General features: G+C 39.0%; 1 protein-coding gene across 7 annotated transcripts in view; it reads left to right on the top strand.

Moving 5' to 3' along the window:
- The first annotated feature begins 4,209 nt into the window (after positions 1-4,209).
- The window catches only part of EGF (epidermal growth factor), a 104,586-nt gene continuing 87,854 nt past the window's right edge, over positions 4,210-20,941 (top strand). For all 7 annotated transcript variants that reach the window (XM_078366699.1, XM_078366698.1, XM_078366697.1 and 4 more), the window contains exon 1: positions 4,210-4,798. Coding sequence is in view for 4 of the 7 variants with exons in the window: in XM_078366696.1 (XP_078222822.1) it covers positions 4,672-4,798 (127 nt within the window). In the remaining 3 variants the exon portion in view is untranslated. The remainder of the gene's footprint in view (positions 4,799-20,941) is intronic.

Raw genomic sequence — 20,941 nt, 5'->3', positions numbered from 1 at the left:
AGGATGATTGCTTGATGCAGGAGTTTGAGACCAGCCTGGGCAACATAGTGAGACCCCATCTCTATAAAAAATAAAAATATTAGCCAGACATGGTGATGCACATCTGTAATCCTAGCCACTTGAGGGGCTGAGGTGAGAGGATTGCTTGAGCCCAGAAATTTGATGTCACAATGAGCTATGATTGTGTCACTATACTCCAGCTTAGGCAATCGAGTGAGACCATATCTTAAAAAAAAAAAAGAAAGAAAGAAAGAAAAGAAGAATGCATAACCCCCAGACTGGAGGAAATATCTGTAACACAAAGATTTGACAAAGAATTTGAATCTAGACTATACAAAAAGAACTTCTACAAATCAATAATGAAACTTCAAACAATGCAATAAAATAAGCAAAAGGTTTGAACTGATGTCTCACAAAAGAGAATACATAAAGGATCAATTAACCAAAAAAAAGATAGTCATATGTCATCAGGAAAAGGCAGATTAAAATTGCAAAGTGTTTTGTTACATGTAGAAAAATGGTTAAAATTTAAAAGACTAACAGTACCAAATGCGGGTGAGGACACAGAACAATGGACCTCACATACATTGCTGGGGAGAGTATAAAGTGGAACAGCCACTTTGGAGAAATATTTGGCATTTCCTTATGAAGTTAAACATATGTCTACCCTATGACCTAGTAATTAGGTATTAACTGTTGAGAAATGAAAACATTCATTGAGCCAAACCTGGAAACAATCCAAAGGTTCATGAACAAGGGAATAGATAAACAAATTGTATTATATCCATACAAAAATATTTCCCAGCAATAAAAAAGAATAAAGTATTCAATTAAAAAGAATATAGTACTGATATACACAACACAAATCTCAAAAAGATCATGTTTAACAAAACCAGCTAGACCCAAAGTTGAACATACTGTATGATTGCATTTACATGAAGTTCAAAAACAGACAAAACTAATCTATGATGAGAGAAATAAGAACAATGGTTACCTATGAGCAGGATTCACTGGAAGGAGTTTATGGAAAATTTTGACAATAAAGGAAATGTTCTGTGCTTGGAAATTTCTACCCAAAATGGTGTTTTTAAAAAACCAGTTTGAGATATTGATGAAATATATATATACATTTATCACAACTCATCAGACTGTACACTTAAGATCTGTTCACTTTATATACATTTTACTTTAATGAAAATGAAAAAGAATACATCTTAATTATAAGTCAGGCTGGGAAAACCAAATGAAAGCAATGTAATTTATTTTTTTTCTTTGGTATTTAAAACGGAAATAATCCATATATCACCAAGTCAAATATTTTCTCTCACCATCTATTTTATACATCTTTTCAGTTTTGAGTGGCAAGCCGTGATTATTTTCACCTAAATAATTTCTGGTTTTGGAAATAGAAAAAGGGAAAGAGGATACTGATTCGCAGTTTTATACACGTAATAAGAGCCGCGAACCATGGTTTGCATTTTCATTACTTCCAGCGAGTAGTGTTTCATTCCATGCAGTTGACAGTATCTCTAGTTCTCTTGTCAAGGCTTGTAGAGCTCTTGAAGTGCTCTACATTTAATGGTACAGTACTTTTATAGATTGAGCCAAACTGAAGGCCAGGGAAAGATTGTTTTGGAAATGACAGAAAAGCCAGAGTTATTTCCCTAAATAACTCATTTTTAGAAATGAAAATACCTGGGAGGATGATGAAGAGGTATGCTGTAATTAAGGAGGCAATCTGTTGATGGTGTGGTGGTGGCAATGACTAGCAAGAGGTGCTGAGCACAGCAAATAGATAACTCAGGAGAATTAGGTGCTCTGCGTTTCAATGAGGAAATTTCATCTAACAAGTTAGAAAAATGACCAGCACACATAAATATGTGTCCCAATAGTCCCTTCCAGCTATTGCTGTCCACTTACACTTACAAGCATTCCGAACTGTCTCCTTGTTATTAACGTCCAACTTTCTTACTGACCTGCCTGCAGGGTTTCCCCCACCCAGCTGTGTCCCTTCGGGTTTTGTCCTTTCCTGTTCCACAACCTATTGTCAAGATGACCCTTCCATGTCCCCCTGAGGTGTCCTAATTACTCCACAGTGCTTCACACTGCAGGCTGTAGTCCAAAGTACATTGCAGCTCCCCTCCTTCTTTCCTGACAGCCAGTACATGATCAGTCCCATACTTGGAGACTGGTCATTCATTAGCTCATACTCATATACTCTTTGTTGTTGCTGTTAATCAACCTCAGTAAGCTCTTAATGTTGAGGATGATGACTTCTGTTTCCTGTACTCCAGACAGTGCTCTATCACATATAACTGTTCAATTAATTAATCAGTTAGCTAACTTTAACTCAATTCGAAAAATTAAAGCATATTTGGAGCTCAAACCCATAAGTCATTATGCATTTCTTGTCAACTTTAAAATACAGAGTGTATTTCAATCTTTTTGAATGCAAGACAGGTTCAGTTTTATCTAGAAGTGGAAACATAAACTTATTCAATATCTCTGGAAATCCTTCCTATTTGGGTAGCTCTGTCCTGTGATTTTTCCATCCAGGCACTTGTGGATGATGAATTAGCCGGGATTGATCTTCATCATCAGTCATCAGCCATAGCATCTGCTATAACTCTGTTGACTCTGTCATCTCCTAGGGGGCTTGTACTCAACATTAATGACAACATTAGCCCAGATTACATGTAATTAAGAAAACAAACCTTTTTCCAACCAGAAATAATATGAGAGGCTCCAGATCCAAACAGAACAGAGCTGTGGATCGTTTCATGTTTGTCTTCATATCATTCTCCCCTCTGACACAGCTTGATGCTTGACTGTCCTCTAAGCCCTTTCCATTGCTCTCATCTCAGATGCTGGCAATGTATTCTGCTAAAAGGGAAGCTTATTAATAAAGTTAGTAACTTGGAGAGTCAGTGCAGGTTATTTGTAGGACACTCATTATGAGTCTTGAGTCTGACTGAGTCCGGAAAGCAGTGGAATGTTCCACATATCCACCCACAGGACCTCTGTTTCCCCCCTCCCCAGGGTCTGTTTCGCTTGTAAGGGTTCAGAGCTGCCTGGCAGAGGCTGGCTGAAATAGGAGAAATCCTGAATTAAGCTGTTTCAGAAAAGTGACCCAGTCTTTGGAAAATAATTAAGTATGAGTAAAAGGCTCAGAGTCATTCTATTCTCCTCTGTAATGGGGTGTTCATTGTTTTTGTGACTACTGCTTTTATGGACATTTTGGTTGGCACTTGGAACACTACCTCAGGGTAACTTAAATGAAAGTCTATTTTTCAGGATGGAGTAAACTGGCAGAAATTTCCATTGTGTATCAAATCTGCTATAAATTGTTTGCCTTCTGGGTATTTTGGGCCCAAGATGTACTCCTGAAGAAATAACCCCTGTTGCTCCAAGTAGAAAGTGGTTGAGGAGACAGCTAACAGATACGTCAAGCTCTTATTTTCTATCACAGAGCTGTGAAAAAAAAAAGCCTAAATTATCTGAGAAGGAATAGCATTCTGTTGTGCTGGATTCCCAGTGCTTCCCAGCTTTTGCACTGTTAGCTTAATTTTTCCAACGGCCCTATAATAACAATCCACTCTTTCCCCTACACTCCTGGCCCGGGTGATGTTTTATCATGCTCATGCTGAAAGAAAAGGTATGTGTGCATACTGTATCTCTTCATTTGGCTTCAGGGATTTCCCTTTGATTTGGAAAGAATAATCTTTCAAATTCCGCTATAAACTATACAGGAGAAAGAGAAAAAAGAAGATTAAGCTTCTGGAATGTGCACTGGTATTGACATTTTGTTCAAATAATGAGCCGAAGGTGAACTATCTTTAGTATTGCTCATGTGAACAATCAATTATTATCAATCCAAGCTATCAGCAGTGTTGCTCATCATTAATTTATACTGGATGGTTTAATTTTGTCTCCATCCTTCAAGACTTTAAAATATAGCCAATATTTAGCAGGTCCTGCCAAGACACCATGAGCTCCTCCACAGCCTCTTAACTGCTCTCTCCCTGTTCTGTCCAGGATATTTATGGTGAGCAGCAAGTTATCTCCTCTTTGGCAGCCATCCCTGCTTTCCTGTGCGGAGGAATTGCTCACATTCTCATTTGCAAACAGAGGCTCACTCAAGTGTCACTAAAGGAAAGGGGGTGGAGCCTGAAGAGCTTTAAAAAGCAAAGCTGAGTCATTCCACTTTTCAAAAAGAGAAACTGTGTTGGGAGAGGAATAGTATCTCCGTATTTCTTCTTTCAGCCCCATCCAAGGGCTGTGGCTGGAACTTTCCATCAGTTCTTTCCTTTTTCCTCTCTAAGCCTTTGCCTTGCTCAGTCTGTCACAGTGAAGTCAGCCTCAGGTCGCCAGAGTGGGGCTATTGAACTCTGCGAAATTTGTCATAAGGGTGCCAGGTGTTTCTTACTGGCTTCCAAAGAAACGTAGATAAAGAAATCTTCCCTGTGGCTTCCCTTGGCAGGCTGCATTGGGAAGTTCTGTCAGTGGAAGAAAGAGCTGGAGGGCAACAGCACAACAGGAGGGTAAAACATGCCCCACGGCCAAGGCTCCGCTCAGGCAGCCGCATTTGGGGTCAGACACACTCACCTTGCCCAGGCCATGCTCCAGGAAAATCAAGTTGTTTTCTTTTGAAAGTTCAAACCCATCAAGATTATGCTGCTCACTCTTGTCATTCTGTTTACAGTAGTTTTAAAATTTAGTTTTGTTAGTCTGTCTGCACCGCAGCACTGGAGCTGTTCTGAAGGTACTCCCGCAGGAAATGGGAATTCTACTTGTGTGGGTAAGTAATCCGATGAAAGAGAGCTCCAGGTCTCCGGGAAACTGCCCTCACATCCCTGTTGATTCAATCCTGTATACTTGGGCATTTAAAAAAGTTTGTCTTTGGGTGTATACAGTTGCTTAATTTTTGTTTTCTGATGCATGTTTATTTTCTTACTGGCCATTAGAGCTAATGTGCTACCAACTAAAAATTTATAACTCTCAAACTGTACTTCAGTGTGTAAGTGAATGAATATACCTCATTTTAAACTAGCAGAGCATTTCATGGAAGCTTCAGTTTTTATTCTGACAAGACAAGTAATCAACACCTAGTTGATTGGCTTTATATTGGAAACTAGGGAAACAGATGGTTAATTTTTTGTTTGTTTGAAACTCTTCAGTCACAAAGAAACAATATCCTTCCTTCTGAAAGCTTGGTGTAAGAATTCAGAAGTTGCTAAGAATTAGTGAAAAACGGGAAGGGAACTGTGAACAAAGATAATTGTGAGAATTAACCTAACTTTCAATTTCAACCTCCTTTACTTTCTCCCCACTTTCGCTATTTCTGAGGCTGACACGACTCTGGAGTTTTAGTAATAGATGCATTGTAACTCTGAGAACTGCCAAATATGACAATGGGCAAATAAGCCACACTGTCCTCTCATATTAAATGGATTTATCGCCAAGGGGAAATGGGAGCTTGACTGAAGGCAAATTACATGCCTGCCAAAATATATTGCCTGAAAAACATTCTCTCTCTAACTGTTAATTCATTTGTTGAATCCTTGGGTGGGTCTCCAACCTGCTGATCCGACACGGCAGCCACCTCCATCGATGAGAGAGTATAAGCTGCTCTGACATTCCATTCTTATCAGCTTGCTCTTTTGAGATGGGGTCTGACTTTTAAAAAGAGGTAGATGGAGGGGGAAACACAGTACAGTTTTCAGGAGAGACACCTCTGGAAGACAGTACGCAATAGTTTGAATAAAGAGAGCAGAATGGAGCCAAACTGCCAAAGCCAGGCTGCTGTCCTGGCTCACTCATTAAGGAAGTTCCCAGTGAGGAAATCAGGTGCTTCTGCTCACAATCTCTGGACTCTGTTCTCAGGCGGCACTCCTTGTAACAGGTGAGCAGAACTCTAGGGCGTTTGAAAGAAAGGCTAAGTCCTAATGATCTCTATGTCCGCAGCACCTAGGACATTTCTGCTTCCATAGTGTGTACAGCAAATTGTTGTATATGAATGAGGTGTTTTTCTCTGATCTGCTAATGACATTGTCTTAGAGAACAGCAACAAAAGGAGGAGACAAATGACAAAAGTGACCTCATGAACCTTAGACTCAGCTGCTGGAGGCAGAAGTAAAACTTTTGTATACAGTTATATCAAATGGACTGGAGCCCCTTTGGGGTGGAAGAATTTTCCTGGGAGTAGCTGGCAAATATCTAGAGTTGGGCACTGTCATTTACATGGGATGTGAGGGGTGACAGTTGGACCAATCTATCAGGCAGCCAGCAGCTAGGAAAGAAGAACCCAAGTTGCTGAAGCAGAACCCAGGAAATTACAAAAATGAGCTTTAATGGTTGGCTCTGGGATCTCAGAATAGTTTGATTTCTGGAAAGCAAGTCTATGCCTTGTTTTCCTTGCCACCCCTGATGGTGGCTCAGAAGTGCCTTCGTTGAGCTAGGTTGTACCCAATAAACATAAAACCCAGGATAGAAACAATGAGTTGGGGAGACTGTGTCATGAAATGGAAGGAACCACAGGTTTCAGAAGCAAGCAAACCTCGTTTCATATCCATGCTACTAACTCGATAGCTGAGTTACCTTAGAATATCTCTGGGAAATAAAGCCCTCACCCACTGCTTTTAGGATTTTTGTGGGGAGTCACATGAGATAACCCAGTATGTACCAAAGCATGGTGCTTAGCAGTGTGTGTTCAACTAATGTCCTCTTGGGCTCCACGTCTTGGCTAAATCTCTTTGATCAAGTCATATGATGAGATGTCATATTTGAACAGCGCAGTGACATGGCACAGATCCCTGGAGTATGGAATGTATGGATGCCACTTTGTGACTCCCGGCCTCTCTGCTTCCTCATTTCTTGCAAGTCACTGGTTTAAACCCCGTACTTTACACTCGCGGTCTCATGTTAGCTGCTAACTGCCTGGGTCACCCTCTGTCACTGTGTGCATTTCAGAGGATAGTATTTCTTTCTCCTCCCTAAATAGATACGGTACCATCATCTATTTTTCCCTCATTTAAATTCTACTTGCCTTATTTCTTGACCTTGTTATTGAGACCTCTGCAGCCAACCTGACCCAGCAGGAAGAATGCTTTGTGATCTAACAGTATTCATGTAAACTTACGCAGGATTATTACTCATGTGGCTGCTGGCCAGATAAACCAAGTCATAGCAACACAATTAGGTTTCTTTCTATTCCCCTTCCTCTCCCTGCTTTTAAACAAATTAACTGAGTATTCTCTTGGCTTCTACTTGAGCTACAAAAGGTGAGAAGAGCAGGGAAGAAAACTGCTGGCAAGTGGTTTCTGAACTTTCAAGGCTATTTACCCTGGAGGACAAATAGCAGTTGAAAAAGAAACGGTTCCTGTTTGGCATCTGTACCTACATTATTTATATGAACTTTTTGGTAAATAAAGAGTAAGAAGAAGTACAGTCTCCCAGCTGCAGGTGGGATCCTGGGTGGCACTACGTTAGCCAACTTGGTAGATCACTTTGAGTAGTAAACAGTGAAATCACTGATTTCAGCACCAGCTAAGGCTTGGTCAGCTTCCCAGTCACGGGCAAACCAGAGTAATTCTGAGACCAGGAGCTTGTTTGTTTTTTCAGTCAGGGTTATGTGAACTTTTTTTTTTTTTTAATCCAACTCCAGTGAAACTATCCTCCAAATATTCAGTGGTTTTTGGTCGTTGGGGGTAGTAGGGCTTAGTGGTAAAGAGCGTAAGTTTTGGAGAGAGATTGCTTGCCTGTGTTCAAATCCCATTTCTGCTGCTTGTGAACTGTGTGTCTCATTTTCCTTACTCTAAAATGAAGATAATTGTACCCTCTTCCTAGGACTCTTGTCAGGATTTCGTTAATGTATTCATTTTCAACGAGGGCTGCACATTAGAATCACCAGTGTTTAGGTGATCGGCCCAGGCAGTCTGGATCACAGACTCTTCTGCGATTGAAATCTAGGTCTCATTTTTAAAAAAAATGTTCTCTTGGTGATTCTAATCAATAGCCTGGGTTTAGAACCACTAAGTTAATGTGTGTAAAGTGCACAAAACAGAGCTTGGCATATAATAAACACTTGATAAGCCTGAGATTCAATTAATGTTTTTGTTGTTCTAAAAATTATTTTTATGGATGTAACAGTATTTTCTAAATGTGACTTGGTTTTGCCTATAATCATTGAACATTTTTTATACATGACAAAATGCCATATTGAAAAACCCAAGAATAGTTCTACAACATTAAAAATTATAGTCAAAGTAATTTCAAAATACAAAAATTCATATTTTTGCGATCAGAAGAAATGTTTATTAAAAATACAAAAGCATATCAACTCGATTTGAGTAAGTACCCTTGTGGAACTGCAGCTCTGGTGTTTGTCTTTTTCTTACACCAATTAATAAAAAATTCCATTCATCGCAAATTAAGTCTGTTTGTTAGGTTTCTTACTGGTAATAATGTTATTTTAACAGCAGCAAAAACAAGCCACTTGAAAGTGATAGTGATTATTTAAATTTTTTGCATATTTTTGTCTATATGTGGAACCTTTCCTGAAGGATTTTTAAAGCTATTAAAGGCATATTAATTTTCGTAATGAATTTACATTTTGGGGCTAATTCGAGCTGGTCTAAATATTTGACATTCAATTTAGAAGTTGGAAGGTCAGAACCACTTGGTTGTGTTAGGGTAGAGCAAATAATTGATCATTTCCATCAATAGTAAAAGGAGTAGAAGGGGCATGGTGGCTCGTGCCTGTAATCCCAGCACTTTGGGAGGCTGAGGCAGGCGGATCACTAGGTCAGGAGTTTGAGACCAGCCTGACCAACATGGTAAAACCCTGTCTGTACTAAAAGTACAAAAATTAGCTGAGCATGGTGGCTGCCACCTGTAATCCCAGCTACTTGGGAGGCTGAGGCAAGAGAATCTCTTGAACCCAGGAGGCGGAGGTTGCAGTGAGCTGAAATCATGCCACTGCACCACTCCATCCTAGGTGACAGAGTGATACTCTGTCTCAAAAAAAAAAAAAAGTAAACAGACTAGTAATTTGGCTCAAGTAAATTAAAAACTTTATAATTTACAAATCTGCCTTTATGAAAATCCATTTCAAAGTATGCCTTGTGTAGTGTGATTGGCTGTTTTTTTTTTAGCTTTTAGTTTTTTGTCTTTTTAAATTTCAATTGTTACTTTAGATTCAGGGGACCATGTGCACATTTGTTACAGGGCACATTGTGTGAGGTTTGGGCTTCTATTGATCCCATCGAATAAGTTGTTTTTTTATTTTTATTTTTACAGACGGATTTTGCTCTGTCGCCCAGGCTGTAGTACAGTGGCGTGATCTTGGCTCACTGCAACCTCTGCCTCCTGGGTTCAAGCAATTCTCCTGCCTCAGCATCCCGAGTAGCTGGGATTACAGCCATGTGACACCCACACCCAGCTAATTTTTGTATTTTTAGTAGAGATAGGGTTTCACCATGTTGCCCAGGTTGGTCTCGAACTCCTGACATCAAGTGATCCATGCACCTCAGCCTCGCAAAGTGCTGGCATTACAAGCACAAGCCACTGAGCCTGGCCTCAGTTGGTTTTTTACATCAGTAGTCTTCAGTCTCTGTTCCATCAGTAAAATAATTAAAATGTGAGCATATGCTCCTAATAAGCACGTTTATTTATTAATTAATACATGTAATAAGTACACTGTACACATGAATATGTAATACAATGAACATTACACAACAAATAATATATCTAATATTTTCTTTATCTAAAGACTTTACCTGAAGGGCTGCTGTGGGGAGGATATCGGGAGGGGCAAGGGTGGCTTACATCCCAGCACTTCAAACAGGATGCCTATGCAATTGCAAACCATCTTAACATTCTCTATATGATATACACCCTCCTTGGAAGATAGTTTTAGAAAAAAAGTGAAATGGCAGAATAAATGTTTACCTTTTCTTCACTATAAGCTCTATTCCTTTCTCTTGATTGCTAGGTGTGTGTTTTTAAACAATTGTTATTTCGAGTAAAGGTGGGTTCTTCATAGCAAATGACTTTTCTCAGAGTGTGTAATGGTAGCAATAGAAATGGTTGTGCTGAGATTCTTCCAGAAGGACCAGAAAGCCAGATCATCTTCTTGACTGGGGCCTGGAGTTTCAGAAATGCCCAGGTCCTGTGGCTTGCTGGCTCTGCATCTATTTAAATTGAAGTGGCCTGCATGCACCTCCATCCTATGTTCTGGGAAACCTGGAGTCTCATCTGTCATGGAAGATGCTGGAGGTGGGGACTGTGATGAGGAAGGAAAGGCTACGTGTCCCTTCTGGGCCTCCTGCTGAATTATTCATCTACCTTGTGTCTGGCTGCCTCATGTACTGTTCCCATTCCCATACTTCACCCCTTCACGCCAGCCACAACCCTGTCTCACTTCCACGAAAGAACAAGGAAACAATTGTTTTGAGCTGTGAGGGACAGACTTTACCTGAAGGGTTGTTATGGGGAGGCTTGGGGCAGGGGCTGCTTACATCCCAGCACTTCAAACAACAAAACAAAACATTTCTTCATTCCTATTCTTAAAAGTGACACAGTGTCGTCTGTGGAAAGGACTTGCCAGGCATCTCTTCTTCTTGGGCCTTAGTCTTCCACCACGTCAGCCAAACCCTCTCCCTCTGCGGTGGTGTTGACCTGCACCTTGGTCCCTTTCCTGGGCCCCCCGAATCTACTTCAGACCATCCACATCCTTCTGCAGAACATTTTAGATTTCTTCTTTCTCCAGTTTTGTTTTTCTGATCATATCCTAGACCTTTTTGTTCTTTTTTTGAGACAGTCTTGTTCTGTCGCCAGGCACTAGGCTGGAGTGCAGTGGTGCAATCTCGGTTCACTGCAACCTCCGCCTCCCAGTTCAAGCAATTCTCCTGCCTCAGCCTCCTGAGTAGCTGGGACTGCAGGTGCACACCACCACGCCTAGCTAATTTTTGTATTTTTAGTAGAGACGGGGTTACACCATTTTGGCCAGGATGGTCTCGATCTCTTGACCTCGTGATTCACCTACCTCGGCCTCCCAAAGTGCTGGGATTACAGGCATGAGCCACCATGCCTGGCCTTAGACCTGCCTTTTTAAATGAAAATAATTTTTTAAACTGTTAAATAGTGCACTGATATGTTTTGCTAACCAAAACAGTTGTATACATGTAAGAATTTCTGGCTCCTGGTTTCATACCAATATTTTCCTTTTCCTTCTACAATGAGTGATACTAATTTTGAGACAGAACTGAAGGTTCTCATCGGCAGTCCCAGGTTTTGGGAATCCATGCTCTTCTTTCTCTCTCTCTCACTCCCCCCCACCCCGTCTCTTTTTCCTCCTCCTCCTCTTCTTCTTTTTCTTCTTCTTCTTCTTCCTCCTCCTCCTCCTCCTCCTCCTCCTCCTCCTCCTCCTCCTCCTCCTCCTCCTCCTCCTCCTCCTCCTCCTCCTCTTCTTCTTCTTCTTCTTCTTCTTCTTCTTCTTCTTCTTCTTCTTCTTCTTCTTCTTCTTCTTCTTCTTCCTTTTCTCTCTCTCTCTCTCTCCCTCCCTCCATCTCTCTCTCTCTCTCTCTCCTGTATTCTGAGTCTTGGAAGGGACTATAGCACTTTGGGGCTGGGGAGTGCCCTTACTTTGGCTTGGTGGACAAAGAGACTTGAAAAGAGACTTTAACAGGTCTGGTCATGGCCAGTGGCTGTGAGTTACACTATAGGTTGTCTGTCCTCCTCCTCCATTATCCACGATCCTTAAAGAGGACTTTATTCAAAGTTAGAACTTGATCTCACTTATGCTCAGGTGAAATGGTACCATGAGTGACAGGTATGGGGAGCCTTCTTCCAGGAGCACTGTGGCCTCACACTGGTGTGGCCAGAGATCAAGGAGGTCAGAGGAGAGCTTTGGATGGGGTGAGGATGAGAGAGGCAGGACCTGGAATCTCTCAGAGGGGTCTAGGGTGGGAGGATTTTAAAGGAGACTAATTTCTAGCAATTTGTTGGTGGTATAAATTTTTTGGCATAATCCAAAAAATTTCACTATAAAAAAGAAATATGCCCTTGTTTAGTAGTCCTTGACTGGTCAGGCCAAGTGTAAAGTCTGTGAATAGAGATGTATGCTCCGAATATTCCCTAGTCAGTGGTCTACTAGATGGAGCATCAAATAGTTTGGCTTGTGAATCAGTACAATGCCTTTTATTTTTATCACTGATATGTAGGTTTCATTTAACCAGTTCATACAGATTAATTTATAAGTTGCTTTTTAATGCACATAGAGTAAAAAGTCAAATGTTGAATTTCAGATGAAAGATAACAAAGATTCCTTACCTGGAAAATAAGTCTTCTAAAATCTGTTCAACATCCTTAAACTTTCAGTCACTTTGATTACAGTAGAGGAAACTAGGAGAAACTAGCAACTTTCCAGTGTAAATTGCCTGATCTAAGCTATTTTAGCAATTATTGTACAGAAGTAGACTTTTTACAAACGAATTGTGAACAAAACAATTGACTCAATAACTATCCTCAATAGCTGGAAATGACTGCATTGGAGAACATTTTCCAATGATCAATTTTTAAGAAAGAAATCACTTTCTCTCATTGGTGCGGCCAGAGGTCAAGGAGAACAGAGGAGAGCCCTTGATGGGGTGAGGATGAGAGAGGCAGGCCTGGAATCTCTCAGAAAGGTCTAGGTCAGTTTTAAAGAAATTAATCATTTTCGGCCGGGCGCGGTGGCTCAAGCCTGTAATCCCAGCACTTTGGGAGGCCGAGGCGGGTGGATCACGAGGTCAAGAGATCGAGACCATCTTGGTCGACATGGTGAAACCCCGTCTCTACTAAAAATACAAAAAATTAGCTGGGCATGGTGGTGCGTGCCTGTAATCCCAGCTACTCAGGAGGCTGAGGCATGAGAATTGCCTGAACCCAGGAGGTGGAGGTTGCGGTGAGCCGAGATCGCGCCATTGCACTCCAGCCTGGGTAACAAGAGTGAAACTCTGTCTCAAAAAAAAAAAAAAAAAAAAAAGAAATTAATCATTTTCTTTTAAAGGATTCCTAAATCTTTTTCAGGAAATGTTCGAATTCCAGCAAGCAGTTTAATTATTACTCCGAATTTGGGCCATCCTGGAGCTAGAAAACAAAACGTTAATCTTGTTCATGTTGTAGTTTCTCATGTCAGAGTTAGAATTAACCTTAAGAAAGAACCAAAAACAACAACAGCAACTACAGAGATCCTGACGATTGGAATGCAATTGTCCCCATTGTCTATTGACTTCTTGCCTACAGGCCAGCACTTTCCTCCAGAATGCTAATTTTGTTCAGCATGAAGGAAGTATTCCCTGGATATTAGGTGAACTAAGAACATAGATTCACTCTGTAGAGATTCTTTGTTACCAATGAGGTGGCTCTGCGTATGGCCATCCCAGGTCCTTCCCAGCTGTCCTATTTGCTGGGGCTCATGACAAGATGACTGAGAGTCAGGTCTGGAAGGATGAGGACTATTATTGCCAGATGTAGAAGAAGAAAAAAATTATACTGAACAGAAGGGATCTTTATACCTCTTTTTTTTTTAAAGTATATTTTATTGTGTTTTAGGTTTTGGGGTACATGTGAAGAACATGTAAGATTGTTGCATAGGTACATACATGGAAATGTGGTTTGCCGCCTTACTCCCCATCACCTATATCTGGTATTTCTCCCCATGTTATCCCTTCCCAACTCCCCACCCCTCACTGTCCCTCCCCTGGTTCCCCCCTTTACACTTCTTGAAAGATCTCAGTATCTCTGAAAATGCTTTACCCTTTGGTTTTATATGGCTAAAGTTACTAACCTTCAAAGGCAATTGTGGAATAATGCTTGTCAATATGTCTTTCTTTAGGGGATGCTCTATTTCTTAACAGCATCTTCCAGCGCTTTCTCCTCAATTCTGGGAATTAGCAAATGTATAGAAACTTCAGTTGTTTTAGCCAAATACAAGGCAGAAACTTCTACTTTCATTACCTGTTGACCTCCTTTCTGAGTCTGGAATCTGTATTGGCATCTGTTTTTTTGATTCTGACTTGATTTTCTGATTCTCCTAAGTTGGCCAGAGATACTAATGCCTCTCAGTGTCTGGGTTTCCCAAGTATTTCCCAGGACATTCAGTACACTGGACTTGGTGTGTGTGTGAAGGTATTAGAGAGCCGGTCAACTCCTGCTACAGTGATCCATGGTAGGCACTGATTTATATGCAGAGCCTCTTCCCCGTGATATAAGAGTCCTTTTGGAGAAAAGCACTGCCTCCTTCCTCCATTCAGACTAGCTTCCCAGGGTTCTGTGGACCAGCTTTGTGCGTAGTAAGGGGACTGTATCGGTGAGGTGGTTCTTTCTGTGGGTAGGTGGTTGCTAGGCTACAGATAGTCACAACAGTGTCATGGCAGCTGCCTTGCTCTTCAGTACGTGGTATATCAGTTGAGAAATAGTGTTTTATTTCATTCATTCAACATTTTTCTGGTTAAAATTTTAAAAGCTTGAAGAAAGATCTTTCTTTTTCATATATACCATTCTTGTATAAATAGGTCAAAAGCAGATTAGTCAAACTCAGCATTGTCATACTACATGATGGTTGACACCAATCCTCTGCCCAGGACACCAATCTTCCAGCCCAGCCCTTTTCTTATGAGGGTTATAAACATGCCAAAGGGTTGAAGCTACCAAGGGTCTTCTGGTGTTTTTCTCAATTCCTCTGAAGCACATTATCCTGTTTCCTATAAGATTTTCAACACAGAGGAAATTGCAAAGGTTATTGTCATTAATGTTAATTTACCCACGATATCTTTTAGATTCAAGCAACATTGTTTAGAATGTTCAATGCTCTAAGTGGACCAAAAGGCTTATTATTTTTTGGAAGACAAATTTCAAAAACCTACGGGAACTTTTATCTCTCCTGGTTATTTTAATGAATCATGGCAAATATTCCATGTAAGTGGGAAAATAAGAGGTATTTGAAGAAAAATGTTCACGTAGGATTTCAATCTATTAAAAAGCACCCAATTATGGACACCTACAAGAGGATAAGTGACTGTCTTTCAATACTCACATGTTGTCTTCTGAGACAGGAGCTAATAGAAGCACATAGCACGTGACATCCTCTTTAACATGAGCTGTGTTGGCACATATGAAGTTACCAGGTTTATTACTTCCAAGAGGTGCAGTGCCATTTTGAAACAGAGGACACATTTTAAGCAGAGTGAGTTCTGGTTGGTTCTTTATACAGTGGATTGATCTTGTCACACAGACAAAAATGGAGCAGCTTTGGGCAGATGGTTCTAATGTTACATTTGCTTGTTGCCTCACTTTGCACGAAGGAGTTCACTCATCGTTGGTCAATAGCCTATACCTAGCATGTCATGTTAGGCCTCAGTTTTGAAATTGATAGGGTCTAATTCTGGAGCTGATACAAGCTGCTAATACCTACCTCTTAGATTGCTACGAATACTAAATGGATTAATTCATGTAAAGTGCTTAGAATCTTAGCTGATACATAGTGAGTTATCAGTAAATGCTGCCTATTACTCTCTACCAAAACCCATAAATGAGACATATTACAAACAGCTTTGCTTTCTATGCTTTTTCTAAAACCCATTTCTTCAAATTTTCAACAATGCTTAGAAAAGTCTAAAGTTAGTTTCCTGGGATGAACTAAGTCCTTAACCAGCAGGTTCTTTGTGATTTGTTAAATTATCTTTTTTATTATCCTAACATATGACACAAATTCCCCATTAATTATTTTTTAAATAGTTAATCTTTCTATTTTTACATGTGCCTTCAAGAAAATTATATAAATTATTTTTCTCTCTATTTATATAGCTGTACCTATAGGTATATATGTATAAAGGTAGGGCCCAGAATTTAATGACCAGGGTAGGATTAATGAGAACAATGAAATTGGACTCAGGAAATATCAAGACTCCAATACTTCTTAATTTTACCTCATTGTTATAGATGGTACAACACTCAGAATGTACCATCTATAGGCAAATATTTATGTGTTTATCCTTGCAATTTGAGAAACTAAATTTAAAGTTGGCTAAAAAGGAGAGAAGATAATTGTGTCCAGTATAAATGACGCTTACACCAAATTTTGTACCTCCAATAAATTTTTTATAGATTTAATCAGTAGATTAATTTTTAGAATTCCTTCAGAATATTGGGTTTTCAGTGCCACTTGGGGGAGGTTATTTGTTTTATTATTTTACTTTCCTTAGTAGGGATCCTGATGACACGTTTTTAAATTATTATGATTATTTTTTTTGACAGGGTCTCACTCCTGTCACCCAGGCTGGAGGGCAATGGTACAATCAAGGCACACAGCAGCCTCAATTTCCTGAGCTCAGGTGATCCTCCCACATCAGCTTCCTGAGTAGCTGGAAATACAGGTGTGTGCCAGCACACCCAACTAATTTTTGTATTTTTAGTAGAGACAGGATTTCACCATGTTCCCCAGGCTGATCTTGAACTCCTGGGCCCAAGAGATACACCCACCTTGGCCTCCCAAAGTGCTGGGATTATAGGTATGAGCCCCCATGCCTGGCTTATGACACATTATTGATTTTATATTAAAATTCAAATAAACAGAAAAGGAAACAATTCACAGAAAATAGAGGTTAAGATAATATGCAGAAATTTACCACAATTTTAAGCCTCCTTGCCAAAGTGCCATAAACAAGAAAATTATTGAATTCTATAGGACAGACAATATGAATTAAATTGATAAATGTCAAATTACAAAGGAACTTCAAGGTCATTTAGCCCAATTGCTTCATATTATGGATGAGAGGCTGAGATCTAGACAGATGAAGTAGCTCCTCAGGTCCTATGAGAACAAAACTCAGGACCCTGGATTTTATTCTGCCAACTTTACAATGCACATGACACCTCTCAAGATTAATTGTTGAAAATCCATCAATGTAATGATTTTATTAGTTCTTTCTACCAAAAAGTATTAATAGTTTTAAATTAGTTTAGGAAAACTTTCCTAATATATCTAGTTCTCCATGTTGAAAAAACTTTGAAAGTAGGACTTATATAAATGAAATTTTCTTTTGTATAAATTATACCCATTAACTAATTCAAATCAAGTCAACAAGTGTTAATTGGACACTATGTGCTTGGGCTGACAGTGGAGACATCACTGATCCACATACACAGGGTTCCCTGGCAGGACAATGGGGCTCCAGAGCTCAGTCAGCAGTTTCCTTGATGACTTACAGATCATGTTATTTGGTTTTATCAAAACTAACTCTTACAAAATTTAGCAAGTGTCTCAGACACCTTCCTACAGAGAAACTAAAGATTGCAGACAACACTAATGTTGCAAACCCAAGAGAATAATTAGGAAAGGGCAGCCTTGACACCTCTCTTATTCCTAGAATGAGCATTTTGTTGGCTACATAAGAGCTGAAAGCAATGCAAATCTCTATAGATTTTACCAAAAAAAGAAGTTAAAAAGAGAAATTAACAAGAAGACAGCCTGAAAAATGGATTTACAGTTGTTATTATTAGTGACGAACCTCACAACAATTGTAAAATGTACCTGGGAAGATGTTAGCTAATGATAACAAAAAACCATCAAGACAAGCAATATATTTGAAAATGGGTATTCAGATCTGAAAATGATTTTTAAAATAATTTTTACAGTTGTGTTCAAAGTTATGGTAGTTAAGACTCTATTTACTAAGCTTAATGAAAAAAGTCAGAAGCCTCTCTTGAGGTTTCTTAAGGCAAAAGAGGAAAAGCCTGATATTATTGGTGAAACACTTGTTCCTCCGGCTTCCTGTGGTGGTAAAATATTGCTAAAATAATACATGGAAAACCAGACGACAACAAATTAAAATGGGTTCCTCTGTAAGCAAATAATGCTGAAAACTGTACAGAAAGAATCGATGAAAATGTGATGAAGTAAATACTAAGCAATTATACTGTTGAATGAAAGTAAAGGTGCCTCTAATATATCACAGCTTAGGGGTATTTTCTAGAAACTAATAGCCGACATTTACTGAGAACTCACTATGTGTCAGACAAGATTTTAAGCACTTTACATGAATTACTTTACATGAATTACTTTACTTATTCTTTTTGACAATCAGTGAGGTAAGTATTACTATTATTCCCATTTTATTTTTGCAGTTGAAGAAACCAAGATACACAGAGGTCATGTCGTGTGCTGAAGGTCACACAGCCAAGAGTATTGAAGCCAAATAGAGTCAACATGAGTACTCTGTCTTCACTGCCAGTAACCTTAGCCACTATCATATTATTTTCTATGAGAGAATAAGGGAAAAATGCACCGGAGAAGAAATTTTCTCAGTGAAAGTTCTCATAAGTCAGAAATGACTTTTTCTATATGTTAAAAAATGATCTACAAAAAAAATATAGTATAACTGTGTTTAGCAGTGGTAGAGCCACTGGACTTACTAGAACATCAACTGAAAAGCATGCTTGGTGAGATGACCGAGAGCCCCACAGTCTTCACAGCAAGGCTGTGTGGCAAAGAAGTTGAAACTGGAATTGCATCAAGAGCTATGGAATGTCACTGATGCAGTTATTCCTGTAAAAACAAAACTAACTAGTCTCTTTATAATACTTTGTATTTGATGGGGAGTAATCATAAAAATATTTGTCTTACATACCTTCCACAAAGTATCTTGAAGCAAAGCACTTAACAGAACACTCAAATATCACATTATTCTTTTTTTAAAAAAAGACAGGTGTTGGCTAGGTGCTGTGCCTCACTCCTGTAATCCTAGCACTTTGGGAGACTCAAGCAGGAGGATTGCTTGAGGCCAGGAGTTCAAGGCTGCAGTGAGCTATGACTGTGCTACTGCACTCCAGCTTGAACAACAGAGTGAGATGCCATCTTAAGAAGAAGAAGAAGAAAAAAGGACAAGTGTTTAAAATTTTTTGGCTTTTTTTATTTTTGTGATTACAGAGAGATGTCAGTAGTATGCTACCCAAAAATAACTAAAACAACAAAACTTTATCCGAATTATAGATGACATTTTAATAAGTGAGAAAGTGACTACTAACTGTAAAATATTTGTGTATGAAGAGAGCAGTTTGAAGATTGATATTGGAGATGTTTCCATTGTTATGTCATTTTATTGTTGAATCAATGCCAATACATCACCTATTCAAAACTCTGTCTGCACCTTTAAAACGTTTGCAAACAGCTAAGTTATTTAAAAAAATCTTCCAAATGCAGCTTTTGTTTTTTTAAAAATCACTTGTTAAAAATATAAAATGCATTGCTATGTACGTACCTATGCAACAATCTTGCATGATCTGCACATGTACCCCAGAACCTAAAGTACAATAAAAAAAAAATTAAAAAAAAAAACCAAAACATAAAATGCAATGCCTTCTGGTTAGTTTTCATTTACTTTTTAAAATCTAGAAGATAGAAATTTGCTGGTCTAATTCAACAAAATTTGTGAATTGAGGGATGTAATTAAAAGGTAAATTTTGTGATTTTGTAAAGACAACCAAGGGTGCATTTATTTTATTTAATATAGACATAATTGTGAAAAATTCTTTTTGTTTACAACAGCTGTCAAAAACCAAAAATCAAAATATATTGAACTTTAGATTAGATTTTTCATCAAATTCAAGCTTTTCAGTAAGCAAACTAATCAGAAGGTGTTATGTAATATCAATTTTTAACATGCAGAGGTACTTTTGGGATTCTGGGACATTCCTGACTAGAGATGTCCACCAGAGACATGTTCAAAGTAGATGCAAAACTCAGTAGACAGATCAGGATAGTGATTTCTGAATTTTGCTGTGTGTGTGTGTGTGTGTGTGTGTGTGAAACATTTGGAAAAAATTTTCTAATGCTTCAATGTTGGTAAATTTATGTTAGTCTAGTAGTGGTAGTCTTTAAACAAAATTGAGTGTAATTTATGTTGAAAAGCTGAGGGGTGTTTAAACATGCTTACTTAAGATTAAGGATTACCTACAGCATAGGAACATCATAACGGTTCACTGTTCTGCAAAACTGTGTTATTATGAGTTTTAAAAGTTATACTGAGCTGTAGTATTGGCTAAGAGATAGACACATAAATTAATAGAAGAGAAAGTTCAGAAATGGACTCACACAAGTACACTCATTTGATATTTAACAAAGATGTTAAAGCAATTTAATGGAGAAAGACCAGTCTTTTCCAAGGGTGTGGGACCAATTAGGCATCTATAAGCAAACTAGTAAACTTCAACCTAAACCTCAATCAATACATGTAAGATGTACATTGGTTTGATCAGGAAAGGCAGGGCAACTCAAAGGGCAAGGTTAGGTGGGGGTAGGTTCCAGGTCACAGAAAAATTTTCAAAGATTTTCTGATTGGCAATTGATTAAAAGGCTTATCATCTAAGGACCTGGAATTAATAGAAAGGAATGTCTGGGTTAAGATAAAGGGTTGTGGAAAGCAAGGTTTTATTATGCAGATGAAGCCTCCAGATAGCAGGCTTCAGAGCTCTTATAAGATTAAAAGTGGTGCCAAACCCTTAGTTAATTCTCTCCTGGATCAAGGAAAAGACCTGGAAATGAAAGGGTTTTTTCCTGCAGAATGTAGATTTTCTCCACAAGAGACAGCTTTGCAGGGCTGTTTCAAAATGTTAAAGAAATACATTTTGGGATAAAATACTTTGATTTCTTTCAGTGTCTTCTAAGTGCCATGTGATGTTACACTAGAACCAGGCTGGAATTTGGTTGTCCTGTTGCTACAAAAACTCTGTTTTGTCAATCTTAAGATTGTTCTTTAAATGTTAATGCTGGTCAGCTGTGCCTGAATTCCAAAGGGAGGAGGGTATAATAAGGCATGTCCAGCCTTCACTTCCCATCATGACCTGAACTAGTTTTTCAGGTTAACTTTCAAATGCCCTCAGCTGAGAGGAGGGTTTCATTCAG

The sequence above is a fragment of the Callithrix jacchus genome, chromosome 3 (assembly GCF_049354715.1).
Source record: "Callithrix jacchus isolate 240 chromosome 3, calJac240_pri, whole genome shotgun sequence".
Taxonomy (NCBI): Eukaryota; Metazoa; Chordata; class Mammalia; order Primates; family Cebidae; genus Callithrix; species Callithrix jacchus.
This window is presented reverse-complemented; position numbering and strand designations above follow the sequence as displayed.